Below are 14,890 nucleotides of genomic sequence, written 5' to 3'. Positions count from 1 at the left end.
CAGCAGGGGTTGACAATTGCTGAGGCTCACCACAGCATGAGCTAATGATGGGAAACCTCCTTTGGCCACTGGTGAGGGGTGCCGTAAAGACAGAAATCTGCCTTCCAGTACCCTTTAAGGGGATCTCCTGTGTGCTTGATCAGGGTGCCCCTCTCCTTCGCCTTCTAAGAATCCAGCCCAATGCCTCTTCTGCCATAGGGAAGTAGGAAAGAACCAGCAATCTGAAAGAGAGCACAAATGCACGGGAAGATCAGTGAAAGGGATGGAGAAGGCCAGGCGGGTCCTCCTTTTATGCTCCTGGAGTGGACTAGACTCCTGTGGTCTTCTCTCTGGTCCACCCCAGAAGCTCTTCCCCTTGGGAGCCCAGCAATGAAACTGACTGGCTCCCTGCACCACATGGGCATAGCCAGGATTTTTGTTAGGGGGGCAGGACCGATGGGATTTGTCAGTTAAGTATTTCTATTGTTTTATTTGACGGGGGGCTGCCCCCTGCCCCCCCCTTGGCTACGCCCATGCTACAGCACCTGAGACTCCACCCTTGACACTCTGTGAAGTACTTCTTCCTGGGCAGAAGCTCCCTGAAGCCTCCTGCCTTTTTTCCCACAGCCACACAGGGCCACAGCTGCAGCTCCTGATGAACTGGGAACAGGTGGGAGGGAGTATTATCAGCTTCAGAGCAAGCTAGGAAGCATTGAGATAGCAGTGCTACTTAGATCTTAAGTTTGTGTCCAGTGGTGCTTACAAGACACGTTTTAGTAAGCATGTTATTAACAAAATCAAACATACTATAACCTAATTACAGAAGTACAATTGTGAGTAGCAAACTATTTTAAAATATATTACTATTATGTGAAAGCTTAATTATACACAATAGTAAAATATATGGGGAAGCTATTCAGAGCCTTTAAAATGGTTGTAAATTATTATGACTGACAAGTTTAAGGAAATGTTGTTTATTGTGTGTGGTTTTCTAAAATCTCATCTTTAGATGAAAAAAGCAACAGAAACTCTTGATCAGTTGCAAGATCGCTTACCAGAAAGTTCAGTAGAAAAGGCCTCAAAGAATGAACTTGTGGAACTTCTGGATTATCACAGTAATTTCATTCTGGAACTTGAACAACAATTGTCATCTCTGGGTCTGCTGAAGCAACAGGCTTTCAGCATGCTCCGGGACATAGAAATAGCCTCTGGTTCCCAAGAGCAAATGCCTATCATGCAAGAAATCAAAGCAATGCAAGACAGATGCCAGAAGTAAGGAAAAGCTATTTTAAACTGTAAATATTGGCTATGATCCATAATTGTATATATTCTGTGAATTTCTCACTGTTGAATATAACAGTTTAAACTGTACAAGTACACAATATTGGTTTCCATCAGCATAGGATGGGTAACTTAAACTTGCTGATTTAATTAATTATAATTAATTGAGAGCCAGTGTGGTGTAGTGGTTAAGAGCAGTAGTCTCGTAATCTGGGGAACCGGGTTCGCGTCTCCGCTCCTCCACATGCAGCTGCTGGGTGACTTTGGGCCAGTCACACTTCTTTGAGGTCTCTCAGCCCCACTCACCTCACAGAGTGTTTGTTGTGGGGGAGGAAGGGAAAGGAGAATGTTAGCCGCTTTGAGACTCTTTAAAGGGAGTGAAAGGCGGGATATCAAATCCAAACTCTTCTTCTTCTTCTTCTCTTCTATAACAGTCATAATTATAACATTTATATTCCATTTAAAATATAAATGACAAATTTGATAAATAGTAGAATGTGTCCACTAATGTACTCCAAGGTTTTGACAAATGTATGGAGAAGTGTGCTACTCAAATCTTTAAAACGTTGTTTGTATTTTTAAGCATGCAACAAAAGGTGAAAAGAAGTGGGAAAGTGGTTAAACAAGAACTTAAAGAGCGTGAAGAAGTTGAAAAAGAGATTAATAAAGTGAAGTCTTGGATTCAGGAAGCCAGAGAATATTTATTAAATCCTACAATTGAGATAGATCCCCAGCTTGAGGAATTGCAGGTATGTCAGACTTGTATAGAGTGCCAGTGTGTTTCTATAGATTTGGGTATTTCTGTAGAGATTGGTTGTGGTGCCCTGTGCAAATTTTAGAATGTACCAAACGATTCTTTGCAGCAAACTGCGGTTCCTACAGCAGACAGACATGAGAAAATTCAGTTTTAAGAGGATTCCTTTAGGATATGGAGCATGAACACCACTGATTTAGTGAAATCCTATAGCTAAAGTATTTCTCACAGATTCCTTTCCAATTTTTTTTAAAAATCTTCCAATAAAGGGAATCCCAAAATTTACTTATTAGTGTTCTAATCATACATACAATGGATTATGTAATACAACATTTGTCAAGTGTCTCATTAAAAAAAAATGGGGGCAGAGCAGGCTGCTGTACCTTTTAAATTATCTCCATTTACAGTGCAAAACAAATGTTACTTAAATGCTTATAGCATTCGAGTAACAACTCGAAACCAGCTTTATGATTAAATCAGAACGAGTTCTTTGCATTTGTCTCCCATATTTCTGGTTTCATAATTGTGACTGAATCCAACATGGAAGCCACTGCCAGAAATAGATATAAGGCAGTGGATGGATTGCAGAGTTTTGCAGACCATGTGTTAGTGAAAGCACACAAGAATAGTACAGCATCAAGATTTTTTGACAAGGCACAGTACAAACTGTAATCAAGTCAAAGGGTGGCCAGCTGGTTCAGAGCAGGGTGACCTGGAATGAAATACTCCTGCAGTGAGGCTCTGCTTTGGACAAAGTTAAGGAGGAATTCAGCATTGTGCTAAGTTGATCGTTCAGTCAGCGTAAGCATTTCAGCCTTCCAGATGGAAAATATGCTCTTCTCTTTGCCGCAAAAGCACTGTTCTGGAGATTCTCTCACCCATCCACTAAGCCAATGGGGGGGTGTTGCAGGGGGAAATCCCCATTGCAAGTGTGCAGGGCTTCTGCTGATGGCACACATTAGGTGAATCCTATTCAAAGACTCAGTTAAAGCTGTGTTTCTGATGTGTGTGCTGTGGCTGGATGGTTGCCAAATGCCGCTATGACTGATGTGTGCAAAAGCAGGATGCCTGAGGTTGATGACGTTTCCAAAGAACCACCACTCAGAGGATACTAAAGAGGAAGCAATATTGGCAACAGCCTAAAAGAAGTGCAGCCATTTGGAGTTCTTACTATCCTACTTCCCAAGAAATATCATGTGAGGAAGATTAAGACACTGCTCACTGAGCTGGTCTCCCTCATTATCATTGTTCTGGAAGTAACAGGACTCCAGTGATGCAGAAGTATCCAGGTCAAGGTTGCTTGCTGTGGGCACACAAAAGGGTTCAGCATTATCTTAGATTATCTCTGTTGTCAAAATAGACACACTGAGGTGGGTGAGATTTGACATATTGGAGACAAATTACAGAGAACACCACTCATTATTTTGTAACTGTATGAAATGTGAAGCTCTAAAATCTATCACTTTTCTCCACTCTTTTGGCAATATTTTCTCTTTCCTGTTAGTCTCTCCTCAATGAAGCAACTATTCACCGCCAGGCTGTTGAGAAAATGGCTGAACAACAGCAGAACAAATATTTGGGACTTTATACCATTTTACCTTCAGAGCTTTCTCTTCAGTTAGCAGAAGTCGGATTGTCACTTGTAAATATACATGAACAGGTAAAATACTTGAAGTGAATACTATTTATTCTGTAAATGGAGTCATGTAATAGCAGAATGATAAGTGAAACCACACATGCACATGTACAATCCCAACCCCACAAAATGGGTGTAATTCCTCCCCCCATACAGCTGTGGATATAGAAATGGGTCTTGGTAGAGAGCATTAAAGCATTTTTCCCTATCCCACCTTGGTTGGTCCTCGGCACTACTGTACAGCAACCATTTCTTGCAGCAGGAGCCTATCTGGGCTTTCCATACTCTGCCTTCTTTTCAAGGGATCTGAATGCAATTTACAGACATTTGGCCAAGAGGCCAGCTGGGGAGACAGAAGGAGTGAAGAAGTCTCAGCTGAGCCCTATGTCAAACTCCTCACTTACATACAGCAAGGCAGAAGCATGCTCTTGTCCCAGTTTTCTATTGGAGAGATACTTGGCTGCAAAAGTTTGTGTAAAAAATTACTGTTAGACTCTGTTAAGTTGCCACAACTTTCTTGTATTTGTCTAAGGAAATGCAAGACTACATACATAAACATACAATTTTGTGGTCACGCTGATTTTCTATAACTGATGTATAGTAAACCAGCATGTTTAGTTGCTCTTTTTTAACTTTGGTTTTTTGGCAGATTCAAGCCAAAGAAAAAGAAGCACAGCAGAGCAAAGCATTGAATCAAGAATTTGATCAAAAGATTCAAGGGATTGCAAAAGAGCTCAATTCAATTCTATTTAAACTGAAGGAGAAGACAAATAACATAACACAAGCTAAAATGGATCAAAGGGTAAATAAGATTCTACTTTGTACAGAATCACTCCCTATTTAATAATCTTGTAGAATCAAATATTTACCAAAAAAAAAATCTATATCAGGGATAGCCAACTTAGTGCCCTCAAGATGTTGAACTGAAAGTCCCATTGGCCGTGCTGGCTGAGGCTGATGGGAGCTAGAATCCAACGACATGTAGAGGACACAATTTGGACTTCCCCTGTACTGTGTTATGAAGCCTGGAGCATGGAGAGAGAAGGATTATAATGAAAGTGGGAGGATATCACCCTTTGGTATCATACGTGAAAGCTTTTAAGATTGCATCTGACTAATGGCTGGTTCATGTATGTGTGTGTATCAAATTATTTCTTGTGAGCTGATGGAGCAGCTGAAAGTTTAATGAAAAGCTTTTATTTGAGGATCCTGCAAACGATTGATGTCTCTGCTCTCTGATGATCTGTGATCATTTATTCACACATAGAAATCATTAGTTGATGCTAGTCATTTTTGCAAGTGTGAAAGCAAAAGATGGCTTGAGAATTTGCCATCTTCACACATAAGGATAAGCCAAATTTTCTGGCTTATCATGTTTTAATGCAAATGAGCTGCATGCTGATGCACACTGCCTAGTTGATTCCACTTTGCTTCTCCCCAGGCAAGAGTGGGATAAACCAGGAAGCTTGATTCCCCATTATATCTAAAGCTCATTAAAAAGGTAAAGGTACCCCTGCCCGTACGGGCCAGTCTTGACAGACTCTGGGGTTGGTGCGCCCATCTCACTCAAGAGGCCGGGGGCCAGCGCTGTCCGGAGACACTTCCGGGTCACGTGGCCAGCGTGACAAAGCTGCATCTGGCAAGCCAGCGCAGCACAAGGAAACGCCGTTTACCTTCCCGCCAGTAAGCGGTCCCTATTTATCTACTTGCACCCGGGGGTGCTTTCGAACTGCTAGGTTGGCAGGCGCTGGGACCAAGCAGCGGGAGCGCACCCCGCTGCGGGGATTCGAACCGCCGACCTTTCGATCGGCAAGCCCTAGCTCATTACTCCCTAACAAATAACAATGAGTAAACCAAATACAGTGGTACCTAGGTTTACGAATTTAATCCATTCCAGAAGTTCATTCTTAAACCAAAACCATTCTTAAACTGAGGTGCGCTTTCCCTAATGAGGCCTCCCGCCACCGGTGCCCTTCCACCATTCAGCTTCTGTTCTTAGATGGAGGTAAAGTTTGCAAACCAGGACACTACTTCCGGTTTTGCGGAGTTTGTAAACCAAATCATTCTTAAAACAGACTGTTCTTAAACTGAGGTACCACTGTACTCAAGGCTTAAGGTTGGCTAGCAATATGGCTGGTTAAGGAGCAACAAACTTGATCCATTGTTTGGATATTGCAGCCAAACATTACTCCCACCAAAGGAGGAACAAAATGAGAATAATTGCAGTAGCATGCTACTTGTTCATGCTAAGCCACAATAAGTCAAAATTATGGCATATCCTTCTGTGCAAATGTGATCAATATGATTGTCTTTATGCCATTCTTTAAAAAGAGAGATGTTAATGTTTCTTACTTCTAAATGAATAGAGAAAATGTAGAGATATCTAAATCCCCCGTTTGTGTCTCATTGTGCATACTATATACGTCTAATCCTACAAATTGTTGGGCTGACCATATATAGGATTGGGAACTTCTCACTTTTAGATGTATGACTCCATGGTATGGTCAATGATTTCTCTCTCTCTCTCTCTCTCTCTCTCTCTCTCTCTCTCTGTGTGTGTGTGTGTGTGTGTGTGTGTGTGTGTGTGTGTGTGTTTTCATACTGTTACCTTAGTGCTTAGTATAACAATAATAACTCCTTTTGCATGTGTGGGAGGAAAATTACCAGCTACTCCAAAGAAACTGAGCTGGAAGCTATAGTTGAGAAATCTGCACATCCTTCCCATTCCGTACAAAAAAAAAAAAAAAGGCTGAAAATGGTGTAACAGTACTCACAGGACTTTGAAAGGAAACAATCTGCCCACTTTTCTCTTTTTCATTCAGTCTTTTCCATTTTTTGGCAAGTAATGCAGTTTCTTCTCCCTCCAGCTACTGGGTGAAGAATTGGACAGCTGCAACATAAAGCTGATGGAACTTGATGCAGCTGTCCAGGACTTTGCAGAGCAGAATCCTCAGCTGGCTAAGCACCTGGCTGGCAAGATAAGCCAACTGACTGCTCTCCACCAGCAAACTATTAGACAGGCTGAGTACAGGGCATCAAAGCTGAGTCAGGTATAGTATTACGTTAACTTAATACAATTTCAAATATTGTTGAGATGTTCAAGTACTGTTGAAACAGATAATAGCAGGATAGGCTGAAAGGCTCTTTATACACCACAATTCCATGAGAGTACATAGAACATGGTACTGTGCACAGAATTCAGTTTCCAGGGAATTCCACGTTTGTTTGTTTCCCCCCACCCCCCACCCCAAAGTCTCCTGCCCTCTAAACTGTGAAGATAGACATTGTCTGCTGGAAATTTGAGAAACCAAAGTGAAATTTCCAGTAGGTTAAGTTGAGGCTGCCAGCTCCTTGCATAGTTCCTTGCCCTGAAACAATAACTAGCAAAACCAGAATACAGGAAAAATTGTGCAAAAATATGCAAGTATTTTTAGTTTGTATCTTTGGGTCATATTGCAGAGTTCAAATTTTCTTGGCATGAATTTTGATTTTGTTCTTAAAGTGCAGAATACACATTACTGTGACAACATGGTAGAAGGGATGAAAGTGGAAATTATGTTTATCTTTAGATGTTAATGTCTTTAAGATTTTTAAATATTTTTAGACTTTTTTTAAAAAAATACAGCTTTATAACACAATCTGTCTGTTCAAAAGTAAGCCCCCCTCCCTCTTTTTTTTTCTTTGATGCCTACTCTGGTAAATATGCATAGGATGCCACTCTTAATAGGCCTCTTAAAATCCAGTAAGTTCGAAGGGCTTTTCAGAAAGTACAGTAAGGCTGAAAGTGACATAAAGCCCTTATGACTCACTTTTATCCACTAGAGGCCCTCAGCCAGGGGAAAGGTTTTTGCTGTTACTCTGTGGCATCTTGTCTTCCATGAGCTTATACCAACTGCCGATGTGATATATTGCATGCTAATACAGTGGTGCCTCGCAAGACGAAATTAATCCGTTCTGCGAGTCTCTTCGTCTAGCGGTTTTTTCGTCTTGCGAAGCAAGCCCATTGATGGCTTAGCGGATTAGCGCTATTAGCAGCTTTTAGCGGCTTTTAGCGGCTTAGCAGCTTAGCGGATAAGCAAATAAGCGGCTTAGCGGCTTAGAAAAAGGGGGGGAGGGGAAAAAACCCGCAGGAACTCGCAATACATTTTCATCTTGCAAAGCAAGCCCATAGGAAATTCGTTTTGTGAAGCACCTCCAAAACGGAAAACCCTTTCATCTAGCGGGTTTTCCGTCTTGCGAGGCATTCGTCTTGCGGGGCACCACTGTATTACTGAGTGACAAACAGTAGTTTCTAGTGGTTTAAAATAATCCTAAATGTGGTTTAAATAATCCTAATTGTTCAATATACTAGATGTCCAGAAAAGTATCTTGGAAATATAAACAACTGCCTGATATATTTCTGTGTAGGGCAATATATTGCTTGCCCTTAAAAGGGATTGGTCCTTTGCTTGTAGTCGGTGCGAGTACTCATAAAACATAGTTAAGTCAACAGAGGAAGAGGTGTTGTAGATCAGGGAAGCAAACAGTGCAGTCATTTATGATAGAGCCAAATTGTTCTTAGTATGTATGCAGTGATACTCCCACACCTTGACATCAATACATTCTAATTCTTCCATGTAGAATTTTCAAAATAGCTTCATCTGTGTAAGAAGTAGGCATAATAGGCATATGGCAAATGTACCAATTTTAATGCAATCAGCACATTAGAACAGTAATTGAGAAATGTAAATGTTAAGAAACTAGAAGAATGGAAGTAATGAAAATTGCTAGGTAAATAAAGTGACAACATTTCAGAAACCAAAAGTATTTTTGTACGCAAGACTGTACTTTGGATTTATTGAAGTAGATTTTACTTGTCTTTTCAGGCCATTTCTCACTTAGAAGAATATAATGAGATGCTAGAATTCATATTGAAATGGATTGAAAAAGCTAAAATCCTAACACATGGTAGCATTATATGGAATTCTGCCACTCAGCTTCGTGATCAATTTTTGACTCATCAGGTGATTATAGCAAAAACATTTTCAGATAATAAATGAAGGCACAAATTGTTGCACCAAAGATAGTTGCTACCTCTGAACTATAATACCATTGTGTTATCAAATGAAAATTATGAAGCCTGTGCTGTTTTCTGATATGTAATATCAGAATATATACATGATATATAATGCTGGAAGCCAGGTCTACACAAATATTATATATAAAATTATATATATATAAATAAGTTGAAGTAGCAAATCAAACAACACTGCCCCACTGATGCTCAAATGAAAATGTTTTTATTGGGCAATTGAAGTCCCAGCTGGGGACGTTGGGACCGGGGACAAGATGGTGGGGTGGGAGCAGGAACGGGAGTCCAGAAGCCAGGAGTCAGAAAGCCAAGAGCCCGAGGATCAGAGAGCGAGGAGTCAAGAAGCCAAGGGTCTGAGGGTCAGGAAGCAAGGAGTCAAACGCAGCAAGGCAGGGAACGTGTTGCTGTGGCAAAGAGCCAAAGGGAAAATGCTGACCTTGTATCCCTTCCCAGCTCTTGCCACCAGGTGCTCTGAGTTACCAATCGGCCTGGCCGTGCCTTAGGAAGGCCCCAGTCCTGCAGAGTCCTGTTGGTCACAGGGCCTGGCTCCTGCACGCACACCCAGTGGCATAGCGTGGGGGGTGCAGGGGGGGCCGGCCGCACCGGGCGCAACATCTGGGGGTTAGGGAAATCCACGGGTTAGGGGGCGCAAATCCACGGGTTAGGGGGCACAAATCCATGGGTTAGGGGGCGCAAATTACTTGCCTTGCCCCGGGTGCTGATAACCCACGCTACGCCACTGCGCACACCTGACAGCAGCTGTATAAATGACAGTTTCTAGACACCTGCTTGATCTTCCCCAGTGGGTGCCTCCTGAATTCTGGCAGGAGTCAGAGAGGAGTTCTTAGATACCTGTATCTCTTAGTAAAATCCTTGTGATGTCTTATGCCTTCATTCTGAGGTCTGAGGCAAGCCACTATTCAAACATATGATGGGGGGGGGGGGATAACATTATGAAGTCTGAGTGCTGGCACAATATGGTTGAACGTAAACTTTAGCCTATCATTTTTTAAATCATAATCTGAATATTGAAACAAATTCTGTCACTACTCCCACCTAGGCCATGCTTGAAGAATCTGGTGAGATCCACGGAGACCTTGAAGCCATGACTGAGAAGATAGACTATCTCACGAGTGTGTATTCAACCAAAGGGATGTCTCAGCAAGTGTCAGAGCTTGGGCGGCAGACTGAGGAGTTGCAGCAAGTGATCAAACAGCGGCTGCAAAATGTTCAGGATGCAGCCAAGGTATTCGGACTGCCCTTCATATCTAGCTGACAGTTGCAGGTCTGCTTTATGACTGCACAAGGCTAATATAAAACATCTTGTTGTGATTATTCCTTAGTAATGTTTGTTGTAATCTTACTGTATTGGCCCAAATATAAGCCACACCTTTTTTTTTCCAAAATTCCGATTGTGAAAAGTTAAAGTGTGGCTTATTTTCATGATCTTACGGTATTGCTGCTGAAACAGCTGCTCACAAGGGCCGTCGGGGTGTGGGACAACGGCGCCCATCCTGGCCGTGTCTCCCAAGCCTCCCCCAAGCTGCTGGGGGGAAGGCTGCTGGCAAAGTAGCGTGGCTCCCCCCCCCCCCCAGGAAGCAGCCAGAGCATGGGGGAATGGTGCACAGTCCACCTGCCACTTCCAAGTCTCTCCCAACACTGGCTTGGGGAGGTAGTGCTGGGAAGCTGTAGTATCAGGAGGCGGGTGCGTAGTGAGCTCAGAATTGAATGCCAGCGCCGGCTTGGGGAGCTGGACACCGAGTTCAGAGCATTAGAGCCAGGAGGTGGGCCACACCCAGAAATAAGTCTTGACTTTTAAAGGTGCAGCTTATATTCAGGGCAATACGGTATATGTTTTATTCTAATCTTAACTTTTTGTAGGACACCCTGCTTAAACACATAAATATACTTAGGAGCCTAAATAAATAAATATACTGCATTTCTAGGGCACAATGCCCAGGACAGTTCTCCTATGCAAGCCACATTGAAATAGACGGAAGGTTGTACAGGAGGCAACAGCTTCAGGTGTGTCCAATTGATGTGCAATTGCTGACATGCAGGTCCTTTGGGAATGGGGGAAGAGAACGCTTATGCATGTTCTGCTGAAGTGTGTGGGGACCGGGAACGGAACCCAATGTGAAATGGTTGCTGCCTGTAGAAGATGAGGAACTATAATATGCCAGAGAATGCATATGATATGTATTGCATTTTCCAGAAGCTTGGAGATCACTTAAAATAACACCACTGACTTATGTATCTTAATGCAAGTTTAATGTGGTTTGTGCTTTTCCTAGTTTTTCTGTACTTTCCCCCCCCCCCCCCAGGATATGAAGAAATTTGAAACTGAGGTAAAGGCTCTTCAAACAGCTTTAGAACAAGCCCAAGCAACTCTGACATCTTCAGAGATCAGCCGTTTGAGTCTGAAAGAACAACTTTCTCACCGACAGGTTAGACTGATTATAAGATAATTTTTGTGAAAGGAGAGCAGCAAAGTATTACTTTAGATGGAAATTTATTTACATCGACTGAAGTGACTAAGTTCTGTTTGGGGCCTGCTTTGAGGTGGGATGGAAACCCATTTTATGCACTCTACTTCTGTTTTGTAGGTGTAGGAAATGTTAAATTATTTGAACAATAGTACTTGCAAAAAATGGTCCATTCAGAACATAGAAATTACTTGGCCTATGAATTTATTCTTCTCTAGCATCCACTGTTAGTGTCTTCCTAAGGACAAATCCTGTTTCATTGTTGATGGCACTGATTTTGTTACAGTGTTATAAAAACAGACATTTGAGAAAACAGTGTTTCATGATACTGTTGTATGTCCTCCAGTTGAACTGAAATCACCCACTGAATAGCTAAATATATTTGGTTGTTATATTTTAAAAAGACAAAACAATCAACCCTAAGAACTTCTCTAAATATAAATTGCTCAGATTCTTTTCCTGCATAGCTCAGTCAAATCCAAAAGGTAATATTAAATATTTTCAGCTGTAGACGGAAATTTTGTGCTGATGCTTTTAGTTGTTGTTATACACATTACCTCATATAACTGATTTTCTAAAGTGTGAAAATGTAGTAGAGAGTGTTTTTCAACATGTCCTACCAATAAATCATTTAGCACACATTTTGAGATTTTTGTTGAGCTCACTTTAGTGAAAGGCTATTGAGGTCAATGGAGGCATGAGAAGTTGTGTTTTTTAATCGCACTCATGTTATTTCTAGCATCTGCTTTCTGAAATGGAGTCACTGAAGCCAAAGGTTCATGCAGTGCAGATCTGCCAGAGTGCTTTGCGGATTCCTGAAGAAGTGGTCACCATGCTACCAATATGTCACACTGCCCTCAGGCTGCAGGAGGATGCTAGCCATCTACAGCACACTGCTATTCAGCAGTACAACATAATGCAGGCAAGTATAAATTGAATGTGAAAAGAGGTGGCAATATCACAGTTTGGAGTAAATGTCATTTTTTCTTAAGAGCTTTCTTAACAAAGAAAAATGTGTTTTGAATTTCTAGAATCGTTGTTAGTTTAAGAACATTTACATACAGATATATACAGGCGGCCACCATTTTGTGCAGAGGTTCCATTCCTGGCCTCTAACACGTGTCAGCTGAACACACATAAGTGTGCCACGCCCCCATCACGCCCCCATTCTGCCCATAGCTGTCAACCTTCTCTTTTCTTGCGGGAAATTCCCTTATTCCAGCACCGTTTCCCGCTGCTTCCCGCTGCTATCCCAGATTGTTAGATATCCCGTAGACTGTCCCCAGGACAGGTGAGGCTGCTGATCCCTTATTTTCGAGGCTGCTGATCCCTTATTTTCTAATCTGAAAGTTGACAGCTATGATTCTGCCCTCTTCCCAGTCCAAAAGGATCTGCACACTGGCAATCGCACGTCAATGGGACGTGCCTAAAATGGTTGTTGCCTATATTACTCAATAGAAAGTGTGCATTATCTCTCAGAAGTTACAAACTAAAAATACTGAACCACTCGTTTTTTGCATGATAAACAACCTGGAATGAAATTTAGACCTCTGGTTTATCAGTGATCTGCATCCCATCCCCCAGTAATTATGTTATAACCCTGCAACAAACATTTGGAACAAATTAATTACTTTGTAAGTCAGATTTAAAGTGTGTAAGTTTAAAAAAGTATTTAGTAGTAAAAATGTTAATGGCGTCTTACTTGCACTACAAATATCTAGCTTTTTATAGCATTTATAGTCCTAAAGAGAATGATACACACATGTACACAATAGGTGTTTTATTTTCTGGTGTGCTTTCACTGTATTCCCCCTGGCCCCGGCATATTTCCTCTCTAGGAAGCAGTAGTACAGTATGAGCAATATGAACAAGAGATGAAACATCTACAGCAACTAATAGAGAGAGCTCATCGTGAGATCCAGGACAAGCCCATATCAACAAGCAACATTCAAGAATTGCAAGCCCAGATTTCATGCCATGAGGTAATGTACCTAAGATTAATCTGTAACTCATTTGCACTTCCTGAAACTTAAATTTCCATTTCCTAGAATATTACTGGTAACTCTTGCAGACATACCAGACCCTGGCATTTTTGTCTCTTCTGACTCAGACTGGAGAGGAAGAAAAATATTTATCAACCCCCTTTTTTGCTGCTTCCTCTCCACAACAGTAGCTATTTCCCATTGAAGAGACTATATCAAAGGGTCTTTCCAATCCCTCCCACTCCCATTTTATATGGATGCACTGCCAACTGTACAACTTATATATGCAGCATTGGGAGGTATATCCCAGTGTCTGTAGGCAATAGCTGGCAGTCATTTAAAAATCTTAAGTGTCATTGCACAGAAGCAAAACTGGACTTGGATGTAGCTTGTCCAAATATGCCATTGGACTTGGATGTGGGGTGTAGTGGTTAAGAGCAGTAGTCTCGTAATCTGGGGAACCGGGTTCGCGTCTCCGCTCCTCCACATGCAGCTGTTGGGTGACCTTGGGCCAGTCACACTTCTTTGAAGTCTCTCAGCCCCACTCACCTCACAGAGTGCTTGTTGTGGGGGAGGAAGGGAAAGGAGAATGTTAGCCGCTTTGAGACTCCTTAAAGGGAGTGAAAGGCGGAATATCAAATTCAAACTCTTCTTCTTCTTCATAGGTGTGAAGTGTAAAGTTTAATATTGCAAGATCTGAGTCTCTTGAATATGGTTTGTGTTGAACAATTAAGACAATTAAGACATACACTTATTTTTCTTAAATTTAACGAAGTACATGTCTTCAAGGAGAAAACAGATCCTCTCGCCTTGTTACAAAGTAAAAGTAAAAATAAAATCAAACACTTATATCACAGTTTTTGTGCATCGGAGACCTATGGTGGCTAGTAATGACATACCATTAAAACAGCAGCATGAGAATCAACATATAAACCTTCTCTTGTATGCTCCTCCCAAGCCACAGGGCTGGTCCACCAGTGAGGCAGTTGCCTTGGGGCAGCAGATGTGGCCTACAAGGAGCATGCCAGTTGCCTCCTCTTGCTTCTCATCCTCTGCTGTGTGGCAACCCACCACTGCCCACTCCTTGCTGACCTTCCCCAACACCAGCAAATGTTAATCAGTAATAAATGAGTTAATTGGCTAAAAACCTCAAAGCAGAAATGGAATATACCGTACTTCCTGGTATCTGATTTCGGCTTTGGTGCCTGAACCCAGCTGTGCTATCCCATGCTTCATTATCATTTCATATGAGTCACATACCTCTGTCTATTCCTGTTTGGATCTCATTCCTATCAGCCACCCTTTGGCTTAATTCCATTGCTGATTTATTCATGCAAGAAGTGAATATGCAAAACCAAGGCAATAATCACCACATCAAGTTGGGAGGCAAAGATGCACAGGCTGTTAAGCATTCTGCATTGATTCCTTGTCTCACAGGTGGAAAAAAAGATCCATTAAAAACCTGAGTGACTGGTTTCATGATACTGGCTATCTCACTGTGAAATTACTCCAGCCCTTAGGCATTCATTCAGGTTAAGCTTTGCAGGAGTTTCTCTTATACTTAATTCATTTGCTCTGAGCTGTCAGACTGTAAAAACATATTTCGGACCAACAGCATGAGATCACTTTGTTCCAACTGAATACTTTTGAAAACAATCTCACAATCATCCTGCTTTTTTTGAGGACTAAAAACTAAGTAAA

The 14,890-nt window shown here is 41.8% G+C and overlaps 1 protein-coding gene across 15 annotated transcripts in view; it reads left to right on the top strand.

The window, feature by feature from the left end:
* The window catches only part of SYNE1 (spectrin repeat containing nuclear envelope protein 1), a 278,820-nt gene that overhangs the window by 161,527 nt on the left and 102,403 nt on the right, over positions 1–14,890 (top strand). For 13 of the 15 annotated variants that reach the window (XM_081854278.1, XM_081854273.1, XM_081854275.1 and 10 more), the window contains 10 exons: positions 989–1,251; positions 1,844–2,009; positions 3,519–3,674; positions 4,300–4,452; positions 6,518–6,700; positions 8,516–8,653; positions 9,782–9,967; positions 11,046–11,168; positions 11,947–12,129; positions 13,046–13,189. In XM_081854278.1, the coding sequence (XP_081710404.1) occupies positions 989–1,251; positions 1,844–2,009; positions 3,519–3,674; positions 4,300–4,452; positions 6,518–6,700; positions 8,516–8,653; positions 9,782–9,967; positions 11,046–11,168; positions 11,947–12,129; positions 13,046–13,189 (1,695 nt within the window). Of the gene's footprint in view, positions 1–988; positions 1,252–1,843; positions 2,010–3,518; positions 3,675–4,299; positions 4,453–6,517; positions 6,701–8,515; positions 8,654–9,781; positions 9,968–11,045; positions 11,169–11,946; positions 12,134–13,045; positions 13,190–14,890 lie in introns of all 15 variants that reach the window. The other 2 variants (XM_081854269.1, XM_081854271.1) reach the window with 1 other exon arrangement.

This window comes from Podarcis erhardii (assembly GCF_964252035.2).
Source record: "Podarcis erhardii genome assembly, chromosome: 3".
In the NCBI taxonomy this organism is placed as follows: Eukaryota; Metazoa; Chordata; class Lepidosauria; order Squamata; family Lacertidae; genus Podarcis; species Podarcis erhardii.
The sequence above is the reverse complement of the archived record's forward strand: the minus strand, read 5'-3'. Positions and strand labels throughout refer to the sequence as shown.